Below are 22,946 nucleotides of genomic sequence, written 5' to 3'. Positions count from 1 at the left end.
CTTTTTTTGCTTTGATTGTTATTTTTGACTTGCTGCTTTATGGACATGTGGTTTTTTGTGTATTATAATAGCATCTCTGGTGCATTCCCTGCAGGACTCCAAGAGAGATCACAGTGATGAATATTCACAAAGCCATCTGTAATATTCCCTTTCTTGACTTCCTCACAAACAAACATATGAAGATACTAAATGAGGAGCAATGAAATAGAGCAGAGAAGGTGCTACAGGAAAGGTGGATTTATGACTGAAGTTGGGCTGACAAATCCAGTATTTCTGTAGGACACTATTACATTTATAACATTGGGCTACTAGATTGTTACCTCCAATTAAAGATGCACCTTAATGCAACAAAATGATGCTCTGTTCCAAATCAAGTTGTTAAATGTCAGTGTTTACTTGGTAAGTGTATGTTCAGTGGCTGAACAAACATTGTCAGTTTGCATCGAGTTGCTAGCTGTGAGAGACTCCACAGGCCAGGTCCCTCTGAGACAGTTCTGCTGGTGAGACTGAACTGGTTTTTAAGATGAGAAATGATTTTTTTTAATGCAGTCTACATATGTGTTGGTTTCCCCATGCAGCGAGCAGGGCGCTTGCTTTGGCACTCTGAATATGGGAAAAGTCAAAGGGAGCTGTGGAAGGTGGGCCATTTGAGTAGATGGGTGGATTAGGTGTGGATTTGGGGGAGCAGAAGGCTGATGGCAGCAGCAGATTTGGCCCTTCTTGCCTGAGCATGATGTATGTGACTGAGAACACAGCTGGGTCGGTTTGTCAGCAGCTTACTCAGCTAGATGTCACCTACCAAATTCCTTGCCTTTCTAGAGGAGGTGTCAGGTGCCACCTTTCTTAGTCACCTTGGAAAGGGTAGACTGGCAGATCCTCAAGCAAGATGAACAAACCACGATCAGGCTTGGGAAGATTTGACTGACCACTTGTCCTGCATGGAAAGGAGAGGAACAAACGATATTCAGGGTTTGTGGGCTTGGACTGGCTGAAACGCCTCGCTTGCCCAGCGAGTGCCTCCCCAGGCTGCCAGAAGGTTTGAAGAGTGCTGGAGGGCAGATGGCCAGTGGTGTTGTACAAGTCTTAATGTTATAGCAGCATTCACCAAGTATCAGCCTGAACTGTGCAGTGCTGTGGGAGCAGCACTGCTTTGGCCTAAGCTCTCTTCAACACAGAGAGGCTGGTGGGATCAAAAACTCAAAGATTTGCTGCTTGTGGGGAGATCCTCTGATGTCTTGACTGCAGGAAGAAGTTCTGCTACTAACTCCAGCACTTACCTGTCTCAGGAACACCACTGGTGAGGGAGACATGTCTGCAGCCTGGCTATCAACACCTTGCTGAAGAAAGCTTCGTTGACAACATCCTGACCACCCCACATCCACCACCCCTTTGTCCTGCCCCATGGGTGCTTGCTGGTAGTGTGAACAAGCCATTGTGAAGTTGGTGGGACTCCTGTGGGACTGTTGTGCTTTCAGCATGCTTGTTTTGTCTGGCAGTGCTGTCATGGGTGGAGCATGGGCCAAACAGCCAGAACCTCCTGTGCGCTGATCTCAGCTGGGTCTCTGATCTGTTGCATGGCCTTTGATTTAATCACTCTGTGCCTCAGTTTCCCCATCTCTGAGCATGGGGAGCAGGATACCTACCTCACAGGGGTGTACTGAGGCCTCGCTCTTGTTGGTGCCGTGCTTTGACAATACAAAGCCTTTTATAAACATTAAACTACAGTTATCTTTCTTGGCCTGGGGTAGGAGAAGAATGTTATCTTCTGGTGCTTTTTAGGGGCTAGAACACAGGCAATGGTAACTACAGTAGCGTGCAGGAACTGCACTCTGAAAAATGCTTCAGTTAGAGGTTTCAGACTTGGAAGGAGAGTAGTATAAGTTTGATGCAGTTGTTAAACTGAAGAAAGCACTGTGTACCTCAGATGGGATGCCACCTGTCTTCTCCACCTTAAATAAAACTGGGGTCTGCAGGAAAGCCCCTCTCAGTTCATCATAGCTAACAGGGAGCTACGGTTCTGTGGAATAAAACAGTGACAGACCCTGACACCTGGATCTAGGAAATGGGACCAATGGATGAAATCCAAACAGCACTTAGGGATGGACTTAAATGCCCCCTAGGAAGGACATTACAGATGCTCTGGATTCAAAAGCTAATCCTGGCTTGCTCGGGTGAGCTAAGTACAGGATTGCCTGTGAAAGGAAAGGGCACAGCTTAGCCCTGACATTACTTTATCAGCAGAGGTCAGTGTGATGGAGTTGAGCAGCAGTGATTATGTTTCAGCGCAGTGTTGATTTGGGAGGAATCCAGGTAGCTGGGGAACTGCAGACCCCCTGCTTTGTAGGGCTGTAGTGAACTTGAGGTCTGTACTGCTTTCATGCAGCCCTGTACACTTCATGAAAGGGAAGGGCATTTTGAGAATCCCTGTCACTCTCACGACAGCCTGCAGGTTCTGTGGGAACAGCCTTGTGGGCAGACTCAGGCGTGCTATGATCTGCAATGACCTCGAGTACTGCGTGCAGTTTTGGGTGCCACAATATAAAAAAAAGACATTAAGCTATTGGAGAGCATCCAAAGGAGGGCCACAGGGATGGGGAAGGGCCTGGGGGGAGGCTGTGGGAGGAGCGGCTGAGGTCACTTGGTCTGTTCAGCCTGGAGGAGACTGAGCAGAGACCTCATTGTGGTCTTCTGCATCCTCCCAAGGTGCCAGTCTCCTCACTCGTCACCTGGACAGGACCTGAGGGAATGGCATGAAGCTGAGTTAGAGGAGGTTTAGGTTGAATATCAGGAAAAGATTCTTCACCCAGAGGGTGGTTGGGCACTGGAACAGGCTCCCCAGGACAATGGGCACAGCACCAAACCTGCCTGAGTTCAAGAAGCGTTTGGCCAACGCTCTCAGACACGTGGTGTCACCTGGGGTGACCTGTGCAGGGCCAGGAGTTGGACTCAGTGATCCTTGTGGGTCCCTTCCAACTCAGCCTGTTCTGTGATTCTGTACACATGCATTTCCAGCCCCTGCCTCTTGCAGGCTTTGTTTCTGGGATTCTGATAACACCCAGAGCAGCTTTTGAGGATGCAGGAGCTCATCTTTGGGCATCTGTTTGCAAACTGTGGCTTCTTTGCCTGTGTCCTGCTTTTCTGTGAGGAATGGAGTTTCAGAAAAAATCCTGAACCTGGCCCTCAAGCAGGCAGGTACAGAACCTCTCGTTCTTAATGGGGTTCTTGTAGTGGAGATCTGTTGCTACATTTCTGAGCAACCACAGGTTATTCTCCTAGGAGATACTATATTATTAGTATATGAAGTTTGCTGAAGAAAAATAAACTGTTCAAAGCAGATAGAAAATGACACATTTGTTTAGTTCTTCAGATGTAGGAAATGTTTGCAACAAGTTCTTTGCATTTTGAATAGTGGTGGGAGAAAAATTTGTTGGTGAGAAGTTCCTGTGGGAGTTGCTTGGAGATAAGGTAAAGGTTGTGGAATTTCACATATCCCTTCAGGTATTTGTGGAATGCTACAGGTGCAGTGTGTTGAAATGTTACAGTATATTTCTCTGGCTTTCTGAAGAGTTAAAGATCTCTTTACAAATATTGCCCCTATTTGTAATGCTGAGTGTTTAAATCCTTCATGTTATCTGTATTATACTGTATAATTGTGTAATATACGTATGTTTACAATAAATTCTTTTATTAGCTGTGCTAGGATTGCCTTGACTGTCACCTGTCACTCAAAGTTTCTCCAGATCCACAGATATTTTTGTGCTCTGTGTATTCAGAATGTTGTAGTTAGTTCTGGATTTTTATCCAGAGGAATTGATCTGAAGGAAAAGGTAATTTTCGCTTTTCTAGTTATTTTAAAAAGCTCCTGGTTTTGGAAGCTGGGGGAGGAGAAGCCAGGAGCTGAGCTCCCCAAACCTTTCATCTTTCAGAGGAGCCTGTTTAAATAGCAAATCATTGGTTTGTGTGGAAGACTTTTGAAAAGTAAGGTGGGTTGAGGTTGGCCCAGCTGCCAGCTGCCCACCCAGCCGCCCTCACTCCCCTTCAGAACTCAGGAGAAAGTAACATGTCTTCTGTGGGTCAGGATAATGTACCACAGAATCACTAAGTTTGGAGAACACCTCTAAGATCACCAAGTCCAATAGTGGCTGCCAAGCCCACGGTTAACCATTTCCACAAGTGCCTCAGCTATGAGTCTTTTAAATGCCACCACAGATGGGGATGCCACCACTGCCCTGGGCAGATTAAGGAAGTCAGTAGATAAAAACAGGGACGTCGTGTACTGGTTACTGCCATAGGCAAAACAGGCTCTACTTGGGGAAAATTAGTTGAACTTACTGCCAAATAAAAGATGAATGGTGAGACCCAATGACAAAAAAAAAAAAAAAAAAAGTGCCAACTCCCCCACCCCCCCCAAAAAAGGGGAAAAAAACCCCCAGAATGCTTTCCTCCCGCCTTCTTTTCTGGTGTCTTCAGTCCTTCAGCGCTAACTGTTGCCTCCTCCCTCCCTCAGGCCGGCCACGGCTCCTCCGACGGTTTCGGCGCCCTCAGCTGCCCGGGGGCGGCGGGAACCGGCGGTGTCCGGCACGGGGCAGCCCCTTCCCGCACAGAGACCCCCTCACAGAGACGCCTCACCACAGCTCCCTTCCTTCAGAGACCCCCCCCACCACATCTCCCTCCCTTCAGAGACCCCCTCACAGAGACCCCTCACCACAGCTCCCTCCCTTCAGAGACCCCCTCACAGAGACCCCCCCCACCACATCTCCTTCCCTTCAGAGACCCCCTCATAGAGACCCCCCCCAGTGCTCCCTCCTTTCAGAGACCCCCTCACAGAGATCCCCCCACTGTTCCCTCAGAGATTCCCCTCAGAGACCTCTTCATGGGGACCCCCTCATAGAGATTCCCCTCACAGAGACCCCACACACAGCTGCCTCCCCTCAGAGACCCCTCCACAGCTCCTTCCCCACAGAAACCCCCTCACAGAGATTCCCCTCACAGAGACCCGCCCCACAGCTCCCTCCCCACCACCCCCCACCAGCGCTGGGCACCGGCACTTGACATGGACAGGAACTGAAAGAGTAAGCGAAGTTACCAAACTTCTGTTCTCCCTGCCCTGTGGGGAGGAGCCGTGGGTGTCTGTGAACAGACTAACGCGCTGTTGTTTTTGGAAATGCTGCAGAACTCGGCGTTAGTGCTAAATGCCACACAAGTGCCTCCTGCCCTGGAAGTAAACACAGCCTTTCTGGGCTTCACGGCACCAGCAATCCCTTTGTGGCAAAGGTGGTCCTTAGGATGAGGCATTACCGCGGTGGCCAAGGTAGAGGAAATGGGTGTGACTAAGGTAGAGGTGATAGGTTTGCATCTGATTGTTCGCTCTCAAATTAGTGCAATGGAGAGAGAAACATGCCGTTTATGAAAGCAAGCAAATCAGTAATGTGCTGCTTGTGCAAGTTCACAACAACAACTCTCCTAAGGGATGGTGTATTTCCCATACCAAAGCTTACATTGAGCATGTGGCTGTGTGGATATTCACTGCTCACTGCCACAAAACTCACCTTCAGCATCCCAACAGGCCAGGTGTCAGCAGGACTAAACAAAACAAGCAGCTTCAGTGTCACCCTAGAGGTAATAAATTCTAAAGTTAAGAGGTGTAAACCCTTCCTTTTTAAAGGACATTTCTTTATGTGTCAAATAACCCTTACTTGCAGTGTGATTCACAATCAAAAATCCTTGAGGGACTTGGACATGGGCCCAGAGCAATTGGGAAGACAAATACTGGTGTGAGAGCAGTGTTGGAAGCAATTCTGGCATCACGACTCCCTGGAGCCTGTGTAAGTCATGTAGATTTGACTTCTTCAGAGGAATTTGGTGTGATACCTTTCAGTTTGGTTGAGGCAGGCATTTTTCGTACAAAATCAGGTAAGTTGCAAACATTGACAGCCAGTGGCATCACCCTGGACCTTACAGTGGTAAGTGCCTGCTCACTTTTCCTTCTGTTCACTGCTCATGTACATTGAGCAGCAGCTTGTGAGCCTTTGGCTTTCTCCTTGAAAGTCTTTTGAGGCATAGCTAGAAGAGCTATTGCACTGTCTAGGGAAGCTGGTTGTATCTTCAGCACTTTTACTGACTGAAATGTTCTTGGGAATAACTGTAAAGCAGTGGTCTCTTCTAACATTCAATGCTATCACTTTTTCCTGTAATTTATGTGAGATGGCAGAGTGAAACTGAGGTGAAACTTAACAGGGCACAGTGTGGGTACTGCAGAAAGGGATCTTCAGAGCATGGCATCTACATCAAAGTGTATCAAACCTCTGCACTTCATAGGGAATGCAGCTGGGCCACAGCTCTGAGTGTGCTTCAGGCTGTGCTTGCTGGGGGCTGTGCATGGGGGAAAGCTCCAAGAGTATGGAATTGACTCTGATGGCTCTGAATGCATTCCTGATGCCTTGCGTGGTGTCCAGTGTGCCCTGCTATCACGCAGTGACAAATTGTACTGCAAGGTTGAATACCTGAGGGTTGTATTTTACAACCATAACAACAAAAATATGCGAGAGAACCAATAGCCAAAATACATTTTAATTTATTAAATTAAATCCAGTCCATTTGATAAAATACAAGCTTATTATATTACTAATTTGTTTAAATCTGGGTCATTTTTTAAGAAATACAGTCAAATAAGAAGAGATAATAGACAATTTCCTTTTTACTTTTTTTTTCCCTTGCTGTTAATAAAGTCCAGGATTGAAATGAACTTAAATTGTTTGAACAAAACTATTAAAAACATTATAAAGAGATTAAACAAGCAGATTGAATTCTTAGAAACATCTAACATGCAAAACTTCTTTTAGCACAGTTTGAATGCTTCAAATTAATTTCCTGAAAAATGAATTTCCTGAAAAATTATTCTGGCAAGCACTGGGATTACTGCAGGTTTCTCCAAGGATGAGTGTGGGAAGAGCCATCCCTTGCCCCAGCCAAATGCTGGGGCAGCTTACTGCAGGTGCTCCCTACTCTGGTGGTTGTGTTCGGTCCCACTATAGAGAACAGGGATGGCACCATTAAATTCTCACATAATGCTGTGAGAAGATGCTGTCTGCATGTATTGCAAGTACAATTCACATGCCAACAGCTCAAAAATTGTTCTTATGGGAATTATCAGCAATGCATACTTTTAGCAGAATCCCCGAAGTTCATTAAATTTGTCTTAGACTTCAGCTAGTAAGAAGGTTAAGAAAAAATCCTCCTGTGTAAAAGTCTGTTTTATTACAGATGAAGGAATATCTCATCACTGTTCAAGTCTGAGGATAGTTTCCCTTGTTTGTGTTGCAAACACAAAGTAAAAGGTTTTCAATTTATTTTTCCAAAATAATTAGTAAATACATTAAATAAGCAGTAGACTAATCATATTGCATGTTATCGAAATAGAAATTGTAAAGTCTTGATGAACAAAGGCTAAAAAAATGGTTTCTTGAAACACATGTACCTCAGCAAAAGTTAAATGCACAGCAGTCTAAAAAAATCAGCTTCAGAACAATGACACTTGAAACAGCCTATCTTAAAAATGACAGATGGCTTACATTCTACATTACATTTCTCTTTAAGAAGAATATCTAAGTAACATTCGCTTGTGGTTGTTCCTAGCATTAGCATTACCAATATACAGGCGATAATTTAGGAATTTCAAGGCAATATTTTCCACCTTGCATATGCAAAGAGTTAACATTTATTAAAAGTATAAGCATATCCTTTTGATTAAAGGATCACAAATTGCTTTAGGTAAAATCCATGTACAATATTTACAGTCACCCTGACAGCTATACAAGTTACATAAGTACCTTAGATCCTCTGGAGGAGTCTGGTGGGTGCCTGGATGCACTCCTCTCCCCACCAGTCTGGTGCACTGCTGTCAGGGCTGTCTCCTGGAGTTCAGTGCTCCTGCATGAGGTCTCCAATTTTGGAAATATCCAGCTTCCCAGCCTTAAAGGCCCAAGACACTGCATGTGCCAGATTTATTTTAGAGTTCAATGACACTGGCTTCCTCCAGCTTCTAAAACAACTTTGGAAGTTCAGACCAGCCCCTTTGATGCTGTGCTTTCTGGTGATGCCATTTGGGGTCCCCAAAACCCCCCAAGAAGCTCAGAAGTCAGCCAGACTACTCCCTGTCTTTCAGTGGCCTACTTAGAGGGTGTTGCTAAATAAAACTGGTTTGGGTTTTAATTATCCATCCTGCTTGCGACTGTTTTCCCTCCTACCCTGTGTATTTCTGAGTAGGGATGTTGCCTGCAATCCTGCCTTTGCTGCCCAAAGTCAATCTCCTAATGTGACGCCAGCTGGCATAGTAATGAACCTGCTCCTGTGAAAAACTAGGTCACTCCTTGCAGCGTGTTCTGCCAGCTCTGAACCGAGCGCTTTGCGGTTTGTTGTGTTAACAGAAAGTGTGTGTGCATATCATTAATCACTGGAGCTGCTTTTGGTAACACCGGTTCTTTGATCTTAACACTCCTCAAGAAAATTGCATAGTGAGACATCTTAACAGAAACTCCACGTTTAAGCTGCCTGGGCGTGAGGAGGGTCCAGGTTCACACGTTGAGGATCCGTGATGGCGCCTGGAAAACAGCAGAAGGGTTGGGGGAGAACCTGGTCTTCACCTCTGGGATCTAGTGGGGTGAGAAAGGGAGACGAGCATTAGTGGGACACAGGATACAGCTGTCAAAGAGAGTTTGAGGGGCCTGGGGTGTTGTGAGGATCTATCTGCTCTCCCTGTAACCACTACCCAGGTGTTAGCCCATGGCTGGGCATCAGTGAGATTGGTCTTGTGCTGTACAGGGTGATTCAAGGGCAGGTGTGATGTTAGCAAACACTCTACAAGCATCACAACAAATTCACTGCTGGATGGGCGCTGGATTTAAGTGAGAGGAATTAGAGTGGTGTATGTCTGGTCCTTAAGCTTTTGAGAATGCCATCCAGGCTCCATAAAAATGTTCCATTGTAATGCTTATGGGGCCACAGTCCGTGTCTGCTGTGAATAGAGGTGCAGACCTGGAAGACCCAAAGGAGACAAACTGGTTACTGGACATGCCAGGCTGTTAAACTTCAAGGACTTGGGTAAGGATGTAAACTTCTCATGCCTGGAGGAAAGGCAGAGATAACAGTGGTCACTTTCTCTGATGCCTGTGGAATCAGAATTTCACGCAATATATAGCCTCTGTAGTTGTACTGAAGCGTGAAGGACACCTGGATGCTTCTGTCATCCCTAATGCTGAAAACTCAAAGGACTTTATATAGGACTGGCTGTAGATGTGCATCCAGCCCAGGACTCGGGGTGAATCTGGCCATAAAACATGAAAGGGTCGAAAGCACTGCTGGGTATGCTGATGGCACCATCCAAGCAGAGAAAGAAGTGCAAAACTACAAGCAAAGAGAGTACAGGGAAAGCTATTGATCTCTGGCTGATGTTGTTTCATTGTTCTGATTTTTCCATTCCTCTGGGGCTGCATCTGACACTAAGGAACAAGTGCGATATCACAAACAATATATGCACAGCTCAGTGGCTGGGGAGAACCAGCAGCCTGAGTCCTACATGTAGGCTGTTAGGACATACCACAAATCTGATTTCCACATGCCTGGCAAAGCCAGGGGCTTCAGGTAAAAGGCAAAATCCTAATGGCCAGATGTGAACCAGGGAGAATCTTGACTTCTCTTTGGACCGGTGGCATCTTGGCACCATCTTCATTCCTGACTACACCTTTGCCATGCTGTCTGTTAGAGAGACTGTGATGGTGCCCTGGGGCTCCAGGATGTTCAGAGTGCCGTGGCCCTGGTAGCATGTGTTTGTGTCTAGGATTCTAGTCTCCTCTTTCCTCAAGAACTGGGATGGGACCTTCAGGGATTTATCTAGGACCCTCTTCTTTGCATCCTACCTGACAAATTGGAAAACACCATATTTTTACTCCTTAGGATCAGAATGCAAAATTAAATTAACAAGGGTCAAATACAAGGTTAAAGGGTTAAATGCAAGGTCTATCCTCATCACTGCACCTCAGTAAACAGCCCAGACTATTCAGATCAAGGAGGAAGTTTTGGTGAGGTTTGCAAATTCTGTTTTGCCTGAGGTCACTGTCCCATTTTCAGTAGAGCTGGCTATACCCATCATGAGCCTCATCGCAGCAGTGTGCCAGCAATCCTCTGCGGAGGAGGCACTTGACTGTCTGCTGATTAAACACTTCTTCCTTGTCTCCTCCAAGGCAAAGATTTACTTTTCACATGTGGCCCTGGAGTAGCTGGTGTTACCTCTACTGGCACAGCACACTGTGGCTGGGGAGTTCAGCCCCAGCCCTAGCCCTGCATTCTGAGTCATTCAGTGCAGCCTGTGAACAATTCCTGTGGTTGACTGGGAGGTGCTGTTCTCTTTGGCGGTCTAATGCAAAAAGCAGCTAAAACAGAGCCTTGTCAGTGTGCACTTTTCTTTCTTCTGGGGATGGGGAGTGTGGGGGGCCCTGTTAGGGAAAATGCTGAGCACAGTATGTTTCCTCATGGGATTTTCAACAGCACCTGTATTTCACAGCAATAAAATTATCTCTGCTGGTACAGAGAAACTCACAGAAAAAAATTGTAGAATCTCACAGGAAAATCCCAAGGAAGTCTCAGAGGTGTTTAGCTTTTGTGTTCATCACAGCCATGTCCTCCTTGGCATTCATAGTGGGGGCAGCTTCTGCCCACACCAGCAAGGGGGAGTTTTGTGCTGTCTGGGCAGGTGCTGTTCCTTAGGCAGTGATCTGCAAAGATTCCCAGGCAAACACCTGTGCCCAGAGGCCGAATCTCACTCTGCAACCCTAGTGCTAGTCCCCACTGACTGCTCCAAGTCAGTGCAGGAGGTGTTAATGGCACCTTACACACAGAGAGGTGATGACACACACGTTGTACATAAGGTATCCAATTGAGGGAATTGTAAATCTTGAACTTCCTTCCCGTTTAAAATCTGTGTCTTGGGTTGAACCATGATCAGCTACAGTATGACATTGTCTAGCATGCCTTTCTGAAGGCGAGGGATGGCCACATTGCCTAATGGGCAATGACAAAACAGTTGTCCATGAGGATGTGGCTTTATTCTACATGCACCACAGTGATCAAATATGAGGAGTTCTTGATGTGCACTTTGGGCATTATCCACATTGACTTTAGGATTTTTAAAAACTGCTATTTACCTTAAAGTCTGCCTTGTAGCTTGTCTCTTGAACAAAATGGTCTTCTGGGATAATGAAACCTTGTTTTGACTTTATAGGCTTGGATGGTTTTGCTCCAGTCCATGGGCGATACTCTTGTCTGAAATGACATTGTCAAGACAGAAGAACTCGTAAAAGACAACATTATCACAGGGTACTTCTGCTCAGAGTGGTTGCAAAGCCAGAAGGCAAGGTGGGATGCAATCAGCTTGCACGGCTGACCTTGTCTGAGGCATATGGAGAATAAAAGAACTGTGCCTAGCAGCCTGCTTCTCTCAGGAAGCCCAGACTGAAAGACGGAACAGGGCACAGACTGGGCTAACTGGATTCTCTGACTTAACTCTTCTTTCTTTCCTACAAAATGTGCTCTTTCCTGAAGGTCATTGATGCTTCCTTCCTGGGTAAGAAGTTAGGGTTACTTTTTGCATGCTAGCCCACAGACCACTAACAATGTAAAACATTGTCTGGCACCTTGGCCACTTACATTGTAAGACACCTTGTTCTGATGTGTGGCTCTCACATATGCCAAGAGCCTGTTGATGTTCACATACTTGGCTGTGGCTCTCTCAGCAGCAGAGTTTGCCAGTGTGTGCTGTGCTGCACAGCTGTGGCAGCTCAGTCTGAAATACATCCAAAGGGAGACACCGTCTCAGCTGGCAGATGCTTACGCTGATGATTTTTCTTCAGATGGGGGGGAAGTGCTTTAAATCTGCATGAGGATGTCTGAAAAGGCATTGCTGCTTCAAGAATAAGTCAGCCAAGGGTCATCTGAGAAATGCACAGAGACTGCACTGAGAAAGGGGCAGCACCTTTTGAGAGCACTAAAGAACAGCATTGCAGGGCCTGCTTAGTTCAGCTGCCAGCTCCCTTCTGCAGCTCTCCCTCTGCTTCTCTGCACGCCTTGTCACAAACAGGCCTCACTAATGCCCTTGCCATCAGGGCTTTCTGGATGCTGCAGTAGCAGCCAGCTGAGCTGCCTTGTTGCTCAGAGGAAGACAGAAGTCTGCTCTGTTTGTGTGTGTATCTCTGGCAATGAATTCAGGCAGCTTCTGTAGCAAAAGGAGAGGTGACTAACCGAGATGTGACAATCTTATTTTCATACCCTGGCACGGTTCAATAACTGCCTTTTACTATCTGCTTATATACAGGATCAAGGGGTAAGACTGAGACTTGTTTTAATGTGTCAAGCTTATCTTTGATCACAGCCTTTCTGAGTTCCGTTTTTCCAAGCATGCTATTTGCTATATTTATAATAGCTGCAAATTCCTCGTTTAAATATCTAACTCAAAGTGCATAAGTGTGGAGTATTATTTTAGAATGTGTAGTTTGGACTTGATCCTTGCAGTATATTATGGATAATGTCCTATGGAAGAACTTCCTGCTGCTGGAAAACAAAGCCAGGCCCCTGTCAGGGCTGTCTATGTCACATTGCAAATCTTGTTTATACTCAGTTTGTTCTTGCTGTCCTGAGCTGCCACCTTCTGCCTTCTCTGCACCATGCTGTTTGGGCCTGCTCAGGCAGCAGCTGAGTGCCCATGCAGCATCTCTGGTGCTGCTGGTGGTGTTCCTGCTCTCTTCCTGTAACACCTCAGGATAAGGCAGCACTTTTGAAGAAAGGTGATTTTGGCCAAGCAATACCCCAAGAAGGCAACCTTTCAACAGGGAATCCCAGATGTGAATGAAAGCAGAGTTAATCTGACCTCTGTCCTGCAGCACAGCCAGAGGGAGGACACAGCTATTGGGCAAAATACCAGCAAAATGGTACAAAACCATCAGTTACACCCCCACAGTTTCTAGGAACTGGAACCTGCTGCTCCACATAAAGCCCAATTTCCTCAAGAATGCTGGTGGCATTGATTCCTAACCATTCATCCTTGCGCTGACTGGTCTCCCCGCTGCAATGGAGTGTGTCTCCAGCTTTCAATGAATGACTGTGCTGCCTGCCTGTGCAGCCAACTCTGTCTCAATGCTTTATAGCAGATCATTTGCTGATTTGGCAGGCCCCCAAGCACAGTCCTTTTGGATCACAAGACCCTCATTTTGGCTGGAAGTCAAACCATTCTCCTCTCAGCCTGGATAATCAAAACTATTTTTGAAGCACCTACATGCACTGAGGAAATGCTCCCCACAGAATCAGAAACATAAGGGCAGATACAGTCATGGCGCACACCACAGCAGCATTTCTGTTTGGAACTGGGATTTTGATCTGGGGGAACCCAGAAATCTGAGCCAAAAGTGAAGGGCAGAGCAAAACAGAGACAACTTACCTTAACTCCTTTTGGGAGCTGAGGTACTTAACACAAGAAAGGAATATTATAACCTTTGGTCAAGAAAGTGCAGCTAACTAAATTTGCTCTGCTTCGAAGCTTGCAGGGCATATGTTCCCATCTCCAGTTGCATAGCCAAGAGTCAGAAAGAACACGAGCCAAATTATCAACCTGGTGACTTGTCTAGAAATCAGTCTTGGAGTCATCAGTGGAGTCAATCTGATCAAAGCCTGGGGAAGAGGAATGACCTGTTTTTAATGTTACTTAGTTTAAGATGTTAAGTGACAAGAATAGTGACTGTCTTCCCCTTTGCATCCTGTGTAGTGTGACATCCAGCTGCTGCTGGGAGTGAGTATGTAAGACTGACTGCTGCTGCTGGAGACAGTAATCTTCATCCTTCCTACTGCACCCCTCTCCTCCCCTTGTTCCTAAACTGCACAGCAGCAGTTGTCGGGTTACTTTGGGACTGCAAGGACCTGCAGTGGAGGGAAGGTAGCCTCCAGGCCCAGAATTCAGTGGCCAGGCTCTATTGAGGTTCTGTTTTGTCCTAAACTCTTGCAACCTAAAGGTGAGATTTTTGATCTCCATAAATAGAAATGACCTGGTGGTACCTGAAGTACTAAACCACTGGGGTTGTGAAAGAACCCTTCAGAGTAGCACACAGGCTTTAAAACAGCAGTGATCAAAAGGGAAGGGCTGGTTTTTGTGTACTGCTGTTTCTTTACCTCTAACTCACTCTAGGAATAATTAAGAAGCAGCTTTTTGCAAGTGGGTTGTCCCAGTGCTTTGATCATACACATCACTGCTTTTTCAACTGTTTCTTTGCTCTTTCTCAAAATCCGTTAATAGAGCTCGAGAAAAGGCATTTCTTTTGTAATGTGTGGGGATGTGTCTGCAGGGGAAGGTCTGAATCAGTGCAGTGTGGAGAGGGAGGCTTGTGGCCTGCTGGGACAGTTTAACCCCTGTGGTGATGAGAGATGGAGCAAGTGGGAGTACAAACAACGTATAGGCTAGACACAAAAAAAAAAGCACTGGATTGTTAATTACCAGGGTGTTGTGATGAAGCCCAGCATTGATGAAGCTGTTTCACTGAGCTGCTGTTTATGTGCCACCTCCCCCCCGGGTGAGCAGGACTGCCTGTACCAGGCTGTCAAACAGCTGAGACAGGGGGCCAGGCAGGAGAGATGGCTCCACCATCGTTCATCGTGTGGCCTTGCAGACTTCAGGAAATGATTTGGAAATTATGCACTTGGGATTGGTCCTTCTGTTCTTTCCAACCACAGTGTCTGCTGCTGCTGCAGCTCGAGCTGCTGGATGCTGTGAGCAATGACCAGCCTATGTGCTGCCTCCAGCTCTTTCCCCATTTTGTGTGCTCTACTAATGTTTTCTGCTTTGCAGAGAAAGCTGTCTGCAAAATCCATTTTACTTCACTGACCTAGTGAAAATCTAGCCTAGAAAGCTTTTTAATTTCACCACGGTATAGGGCACTTCTGTTAGGCACAGAGAGGCAGACGGTGGCAATCCCAACAGTGCTGTTTGCAGTGCTGGGGCTGCTGTTTCCATACAGATTCAGCATTGACAGTCATGAAGCACCAATGCCAGGACAGTTGTCATTTTAGTACCTCATCTTTATGTCATAGTTTGCTTCACATGATTAATTATCAGTGGTGTTCTGAGCCACTGCATAACAGTGCTTATTGAAGAATTGGAGAAGAAGGCTCATTCTGACCTGGTCAGTATAGCTGACAATAACTCAAAGCTACACTGCCTGACCTACTCTGTTCTCATTCTTCTCCCTTCTTCCTTCTCATACCCAGAACACCAGTGACAATTAAAAAGCATAATGAACATTCTTCCAAATTTCCTTTTAGAAGGAAACTTGTGTGAACAGCTTGGGGTGTCTGTTATTCTCTTTTGAAAGTACAAACTATTCTAGATATCCTCTGGGGAAGCCAGACTGCTGTGGGAAAGGTTTTGGCTGAAAGTGTGGGGTGTGAAATGTCTCCCTGTCTGCAGCACAGCTCTTCATGGACTACTGTCAGGGCCATTCATCTGCTTTGCCCAGGCAGAGCTGGGTGACCAGCAGTGCTCTCCCAAGGGACAGGCTAAGTCCACTTGTTGGCAAAGAGCTCCACAGGTCAGGGAGGGTGCTATGATGTCTCCTGACAAATGGAAGATTGCAAATGTTACAAATCATGGTCACAGAGAGAGCTCTGCATGACAAAGTCAGGAGCCCTCCTGGATAATGGAGCCACTAAACTGCTTCTCCTCTGAGCTGTGTCAGACACTGGTGGGGTGCCCTTCCAACCCTCGGACACAGAGGCAGGTTGTGCCCATTCTCCTATCCAGCCAAAGAGCCCAGCATGAGGATAGAAATGGGGGAAAGGCTTCAGGAGGGGGGGAAAAATAGAGGGGTAGAGAAAAGACATAGCAGAAAGATAGACCAGCACACAGGAATTACAGAGGAGAAAAGCAGAAGCCACTTGGATATCTCCTGTCTCAACTCTCACCTCCAGTAAGGTCAGGCAGTACCTGTTTGGAGCTGTTCATAAGTCACAAGAAGGAAGCAATAGCAAAAGACTTGAATGAAAGTACAAGACAAAAACCCTAAGACTCACACTGTTATTTAGGGTGAGTTTTAGGGAGTTGCTTTGGTCACTGGCAGATACCCAAGGAAGGAGCACTTACATTGCTGTGACAGGACAGGCAGCTGCTTCTCCTTTATCAGAACTATGCGACTGGGGATGTGTGGGTAGGTCTGAGGTTCTTGACTTCTGCCATCCACCCTTTTTCCATTCTTTCACTCTAATATAAGGCTGAAAGGACTTTAAGTGGAGGAAATTCCTCCTCCTTTAAGGAACATCTTTGAATCCCAATTTCAGTTCTACAGCATGGTTTGCACAACAGACACCCTCTCTATTCCCAGCCCCACAGTGTCTCTCCTCACACACCTGTGTGCCCCTCCACGCCCTCTCTGCCTCAGCCAGGCTATGCAGTGCACAGTGGCACTCTCTGGATCCATCCCAATGCCTGCACCAAGCAAGCTTACTTCTTAAATAGCATAAAAATCAGGGGCTTGAGTATTAATTTCCCCAAGCAGCAAGATACTTACGAATGTAAAGATAACTGTAAGCCTTGATTATAAAAGATTTACTGCTATTATTAAGGATAAGCATGCCTTTAAAGATCTTGCTGGATCAAGGATGGAGCTCCTCATACACAGTAATATTAACCCTACAGGCTTAGGAGCGTGCTCTGATCCCATACATTGCTGAACACAAGCTCAGGTATTTTTGCTGTTTTTTGCACAGCAAAATAATAAGATGCTTTTTTAAAGTAAGGAGTCACCGCAGTTCACATTGCTTTTCTACACAAGCACTATTTGAAGGCAGATGAATGTTCAGGCAGCCAAGTAACACACTATGAGTGCATCCATAGTTATGGGGAAAAGCCCTCACTCTGTGGGATCCCTCCTAGTGGGGGGATGTCTGCTTCATGGTCATGGAATGGCATGTGCTGAGTATTTGTACAATTGGGAAGGTGTACAAGGTGAGAATTCAGTTTGCTGAGGCATCTTCCACCTGCTAGTCCCAAAAATCATGAGCAATGGCACAAAAGACACCTTTCTCCTTAATTACTCCAGCTCTTGATGAGGTTTCTTTTCATCAGAACAACATGACTCACTCTGGTGAGCAAGAAACCTTCCTGATCTTAGGGTCCCAGTTTGGTGTTATTTACTGCTGTGCTTCCCAAGTGCAATCAAGTTGGGTGCTCTTGACTCTCATACCTGCTCAAAATACCTGTCATGGAAACCCCAGCTGCAGAGACTGGGCTCTGCTCAGGGCCTGCATTGTATGTGTGTGCAGAAATTTGCAGTCATCTCCCTGTTACCCAAGGGCCAATACAAGTAAAGATGATGGGTGGGGGGAAAAGAGGCAAAACAACTGCTCACAGCTCTGGTGCAACATTTTCACTTATACACCTGAAGTGTATTCCAAAAGCTGGCAGGTTCCTGAAGGGAAAACTGATGTTTGTAGTGATTTAGTGTAGTTGAGCCTTGACCAGGGTTCTCCTCCCAGCAGTACTGGCCCTGACAGAGAGGCTGTACCTTCACCCCTATTGCCTTCTAACAAGGTAAGAACATGACATCCAGAGAACAGAGCCAGGTGGGGATACCTGCTGACAGCACCAACTTCTCTCATCCTCGGTTAAGGGAGCTAAGTAAAGCACTTCGCTATTTCTAGACTGTCTGCTAAATGCAATCAAGACCTAGTACTACAATTAATTGTGTGCAAAGCCAAAAGCACGTAGCACCTGCAATTTACTGCTGAAGGGAGAAGTCACTTCCATGACGCCAAAGGACAAACCCTTGGGAAGGTGCAGAGAGGCCACTCAGCACTTTCTTCTGCCTCCTCCAGCATCAGTAAGGTGTAATCTACTGCAACCCTCTGCAGCAGTCCTCAGGATCTTTTCACAGTTGGAGCACATCCCATTTTAGGCTTTCAAGTGCAGCTTGTATTGATTTGCCTTAACCTGTGTGCCTGAGCTCCCACAATGCAGCCCCATTGGGTTTGACTTAATTTAGACCCTGCAAAACTCCAGCCAAAATTCAGGGACTAGAGGGAGAGAGAAGCTGCCCACAGATCTGGAGACACACGGCAATAGGGCAGGGAAGTTTTAGGGCAGTTTGTAGGGCAGACAGTTGTGCTGTTCTTTCACCTTTTATTCAGTTATTATTTCAAAATACAAAAAATCTTCACTTCCTCAGTAATACAGGTATTGCTCCAACACCCCCTCCATCTCTTTACTCTGGCCATAGACAGATTCCTCCAGTGTCAATCACTGATCCCAGAGGTTTATTTTGTTCTGGGAAATGCCAGGTCATGCTGACCAGCTTCACTATCTACAGACAGATTTGTGTGCAGCTGTGCTTCCTTCTGAGCTTAAAGCAGAATGCAGAATGAAGTCTCACAGGAGCATTGCACTGATAATACAAAGGCACATCAAATGGTGCTGAATGTTACAGGGGACTCAACATTACACTTGGGTGCTTCACAGAAACACAATAGGCTGCTAGAGTCAAAATTCCTGAATGAAAAAAAACCCAAAGTACAAAACCTAAAGAAATCCCAACACCTTACAGAGCGAAGCAAGAAAACCACTACTGCTATAAAAAGCATGGAGTGGACCATGTATCAATGCCAACTCTTCTGCATTGTCTTGTTCAAGACAGACTTGATTTGTCTTTCCCACTAAGCAAGCCCAGGCAGCTGCTGAGACCTGGCACAGTCACAAAGTACAGGTGGAGGCTACTGACCTGCAGTGCCCACACTGCAGGAGCCAATCCTCCAGGAAGAGCTGAAGCACCTGGAGCACAAAGGACTCAAATGACCCATTTCTTGGGAGAGTGGACACAGTTCCCCATGCAGACAAGCCAGTCACCAGGGCTGCCCCACCTCCTCACTGGGTTGACCCACAGGGAAGGCAGCTACTCCTGCAAGCAGAAAAGAAGGAATCTCCCTAATGTTCTCCCTAGCAAGGCAGTGAGACTGTCTTACAAAAAACATGTGTTATCATACCTTTGTTTCTCTTTACCATCTGCTGCAGTGGTCCCTGCCTGCATGTCTCTGTAGGACACTCTTCCTTTTTCCAACTGCCCCAAAGACATCATGGGGTTCACCAACCTCCTCCTCAAGACACAATGGGCCTTAGTAAGAGAAACCCCCTTGCTCTGCCCTCCCTGCTGCGCTCACACTTCTGGGGGAGTACAGTCTACAAGAAGTTGGGAGATCCCTGTTGCCAGAGCACAGTGGGGCTGTGTATGGCCACCAAGGGACAATTTAATAAAGAAGGAGGGTGTTTATGGTCTTTGTCACAGAGGAAGATGAAGAATATCAATCCTTAATGGTGCTGGTTGGCTACTACTTGAATATTGGACACGTTTGCAGACTGCAGTGCTGCCTTTGGAAAATAAGGTAAGAGGAGAGGAGTGAGCTGTAGTGGTTTTCATGGAAATGTCCTTGTGGGTTGTGAGCTTAGCAAAAGTGGGTGTGCTGTGATCAGCCCTTCCCTGCTTCACACTGCAGGAGTGCCATCACTGAAGATACCAAATACAAACCCAGTACCCCAAGTGTAACTAATAATTAGTGTAACTCTGCCAAGTACATGCTTAGCCTTTAAAAAAAATCTAAAGGAAAATATACTCTTGGAGCTTGTGAAGCTATTGTGAACTTTTATCCTGCTGCTTGTTGTGAAGCCTGTGTGCTCAGAGGTACAGCAACTTACACGTGACATTGTACCAGGTGACAATCTAAAGAAACTATGGGAATTGCTGGAATAAGGCAAAAGTGGCTGGACTTAAATACTCTGTCTACATCAGTTGTTTACTGTGCCTTCAAACAGCTTAAAGGTTTTATATGGGAGCTTTTTTCCGGTGTGGCTGCCCTGGCTTGTGCCTCCATCCTTGTCTTTAACTGCTCCTTCTTTCAGTAGCAGTAGTGAGTAGCTCCTCAACTAACTTGAAGTCTTACTTTTTGTAAAATTTGTTTTGGTTTGCACGCTGGTATGTTGCCCCAGACAGTATTTTGTCCTGTGATCTGCAAACTTCGTGTTCTTTGATGACAGTAGTTGAGAGCCTTGTGTAAGAACAGACAAGTTAGAGGGGAGGAAGGTGAGAGAAGTGACTCTGAGCACCTGAACTGCTATAGGAAAGCTGTGGCTCTAATGCAGGCTGATGCAGCCTTCCTCTCGAGTCAGGCTGAAAAGACAGGGGAGGCTTCAACAGTGAGGTGGAGATGGATGTGTTTCTGAAAGATGAATCTTGCTAGTCTCGTTCTACACAGGTTTATCTGAAGTAATTCCTTGTAGTTTGAAATTGAAAAGTGCTTTACCTTAAAACCAATAATTACTCTGTGATTGTCCTGTGAGACGTAGCAAAGGAGAAAATAGCGTATAAATTCAAGCACTGCAGTTATCCTTTCAGAATCTGCATGTTAACTGCACAAAGCTGCCTGTGCAGGAGGAGTGGGATAAGCAATACTGCTGAGCAGGCTGGTAATCCTCCCCGAGGCACCAGTTTGTCTTAAAAGCATCGTGATAAATAATCTAATGAATTGCAGTGATGAAATTTCTCCTAGGTAGATAATAATAGGCAATAAGTGCCTAAATACTTGTGAATCAGTTAGAATAAAAATAATTACTCTATTAGTATACCTCATAGGTATATTAAAACCTGCCAAACATCATTATGAGGGAGCATGTGGTAACAACATGAAACTGATACAATATTCAACAGCAGCACTGTGGGAGCTGAAATCCCTCTCCTTCCATGGAGGATGTCAATAAGAACAGAAGTTGGGTTTAGGTGCATTTCACTTGACTGCTTGTTCCTGAAAATAAGCACCTGTAATCTGTCATACTGTTCAGAGGGAAACGAAGACAGCAATAAGATAAGCCACTCAATTTTTAAAGGCTCTGAGACAAGTGGTTTGTGACAGTTTTTTGCACTGCCCATTAGATGACACAGGGGATATATCCTGCAAAATGTCTTCTTCTCTGACTAATCTTTTAAGGCTGTAATTTGGCTCGCCTTGAATGTCGCATTCCAGGAGTTTTAAAGGGAAAACGATGGTGGCACTAACGGATGCGGCTCTTGAGCGCGGACGGGACTCGGGCAGCTCCGGCTGTCGGAGGTGCCGTGTTTCCCGGCAGCGGGTGGGCAAAGCGCTGCTGCGCCAGGGATGGCATCATGGATCCCACCCTGGAGCCCGCGCCTCTCCCTGAGCGCGGGGCGGGCAGCGGAGCGCACTGAGGCCGGCTCCGCTGCCCCGGCACGCAGAGGGGCCGCCGGGGCCAGGCACCCGCCCTGGGCATTAGAGACGCTTTTAAGGACCGCACTTCCAAAAGCAAAGGCGGCTGCGGCGAGAGGCTGAGCCCGCCGGCGAGCCGGCAGCCCCCGTACCCCTCCCCTCGGTGGCGGCTCCCCCGCGCCGCGACCGCCCGCCCGCCGGCATCCCCGCCCCGCGCTGCGGAGGAGCGTCCCCCGCCCGCGGCAGGAGCAACCCGACTCGGGGCGGAGCGGGGGACTCGCCGGGCCCGGTTACCTGTAGGAAGTGGTGTGGCCGCCGTCCGCCTGCGAGCGCGGCCGGAGCTGCTCGAGGCCGTCGACCGCCGGTCTCCCGCCGCCGCCGGGCAGGGCGCAGGCGGCGCGTCCCGGGGCGGGCTGGGGGGCGGCCCCGTCCCTCCCGCCGCCGCCGCCGCCGCTACTGGCGCTGACCCAGGGGAAGTCGTCTCTCCTCGGGAGGGGCCACGCTCTGAAGTCCCGCCGGTACTGGGTCTCGGCCGCGAAGGGCTCTTCGGCTGCGGCCGCCCGGCTCTTCCTGCGGCCGCTCGGCTTGCCGGCGGCGGGGTCCCGCGGGCGGCGCGCCGGGGCGGGAGGGCGAGCGCTGCCTCGGGGAGGGGGCCCGCCGCGCTGGGGCGGCCCGTCCTCCTGCTCCTCGATGTCCGAGTAGTTGTGGATGGTGAGCGGCACGGAGAGGTCGGACTTGTCCAGCTGGCTCCAGAAGCGGGCCAAGCAGCACACCCGGCTGATGCAGGGCCAGGCCATGGCCGCGGCCCCCACCTCGCCCGCAGCGGCGCCCGCGGCTCCGGCGCCCGCAGCCGGCCGCGCTCTCGGCTTCAGCCCTCATCGGCGGCAGCCCCTCCTCCCGCCGCCCCCTTCCCCGGTAACGACACCCCCTCGCCGGGATTACGGCCCGCACACGTGACCCGGCTGCCGGCGGGAGCCCCGTGCAGCTGCGGGGGCTGGCGGCGGTGCAGAGCCTGGGGAGCGCGGCAGGGACCGGACCCCGCCGGGCTGCGTCCCCCGTCTGCCTCCCGGGGGGGACCGGCTCTGCCGTGCTTCTTCGGGTCCCGGTGTCTGTCGGTGCTTTAGGAGCCGCTCTGTGCCCGGGAGCGCCGTGGCGCGTCCAGTGACGGGCACCGGCCAGGCGAGGAACGCTGCTCCGCGCTAGCTGGGTGATACTGCTCAATTGTACCTTCGAGGCAGCCGTAAACATTTAGGATTAGAGAAAGCGTTTGTATGCGAAACCTGGCGCTTATAAAACAAGTGAGCTGGGTGAGAAACAGCATTGCGATGTGGTTTCCAAGAGCTTCATACAAATCCTCACCTCTCATAATCCCCTTCCATTTACATTAACAGTTTAACCAATTCACTTTTAAAATACTATTGACCAAAATCCAAACATCTATTATATATCTCAACATAGAGCCTACTTCCTTTACTGTTCACTGGAGACTGCAAATTACAGCTTTCCTTTTATACATTCAGGTTCAAAAGTAAACAGCCCTGGCACAAACCATTGAAACTGACAGAATTACATCAGGAGTAAAATCAGGCTTTTGAAATTTGACATTTTATGGCCGGTAGCCACTTATTACATAATGCTCCTCCACAATTCCCCAT

At 47.7% G+C, this 22,946-nt stretch overlaps 2 protein-coding genes across 8 annotated transcripts in view; one reads left to right on the top strand and one right to left on the bottom strand.

The window, feature by feature from the left end:
* Nucleotides 1-11,688, top strand: part of YEATS2 (YEATS domain containing 2) — a 56,196-nt gene extending 44,508 nt beyond the window's left edge. For 6 of the 7 annotated variants that reach the window (XM_041416235.1, XM_041416231.1, XM_041416234.1 and 3 more), the window contains one exon: nt 95-3,699. In XM_041416235.1, the coding sequence (XP_041272169.1) occupies nt 95-203 (109 nt within the window). In that variant the 3' untranslated portion in view covers nt 204-3,699. Of the gene's footprint in view, nt 1-94; nt 3,700-5,702; nt 5,826-11,275 lie in introns of those variants that run through there. The other variant, XM_041416230.1, reaches the window with a different exon arrangement.
* On the bottom strand, nt 6,557-22,199 carry MAP6D1 (MAP6 domain containing 1). The gene is made up of 3 exons (XM_041416238.1): nt 21,586-22,199; nt 11,199-11,316; nt 6,557-8,651 (listed from the first exon to the last, which is right to left on the bottom strand). The coding sequence occupies exons 1-3, from the start codon at nt 22,086-22,088 to the stop codon at nt 8,574-8,576; spliced, it is 699 nt and encodes a 232-aa protein (XP_041272172.1). The 5' UTR covers nt 22,089-22,199; the 3' UTR covers nt 6,557-8,573.
* Between the last annotated feature and the right edge of the window lie 747 nt (nt 22,200-22,946).

Source organism: Onychostruthus taczanowskii, unplaced genomic scaffold (assembly GCF_017590055.1).
Source record: "Onychostruthus taczanowskii isolate IOZ18803 unplaced genomic scaffold, ASM1759005v1 scaffold51, whole genome shotgun sequence".
In the NCBI taxonomy this organism is placed as follows: Eukaryota; Metazoa; Chordata; class Aves; order Passeriformes; family Passeridae; genus Onychostruthus; species Onychostruthus taczanowskii.
The sequence above is the reverse complement of the archived record's forward strand: the minus strand, read 5'-3'. Positions and strand labels throughout refer to the sequence as shown.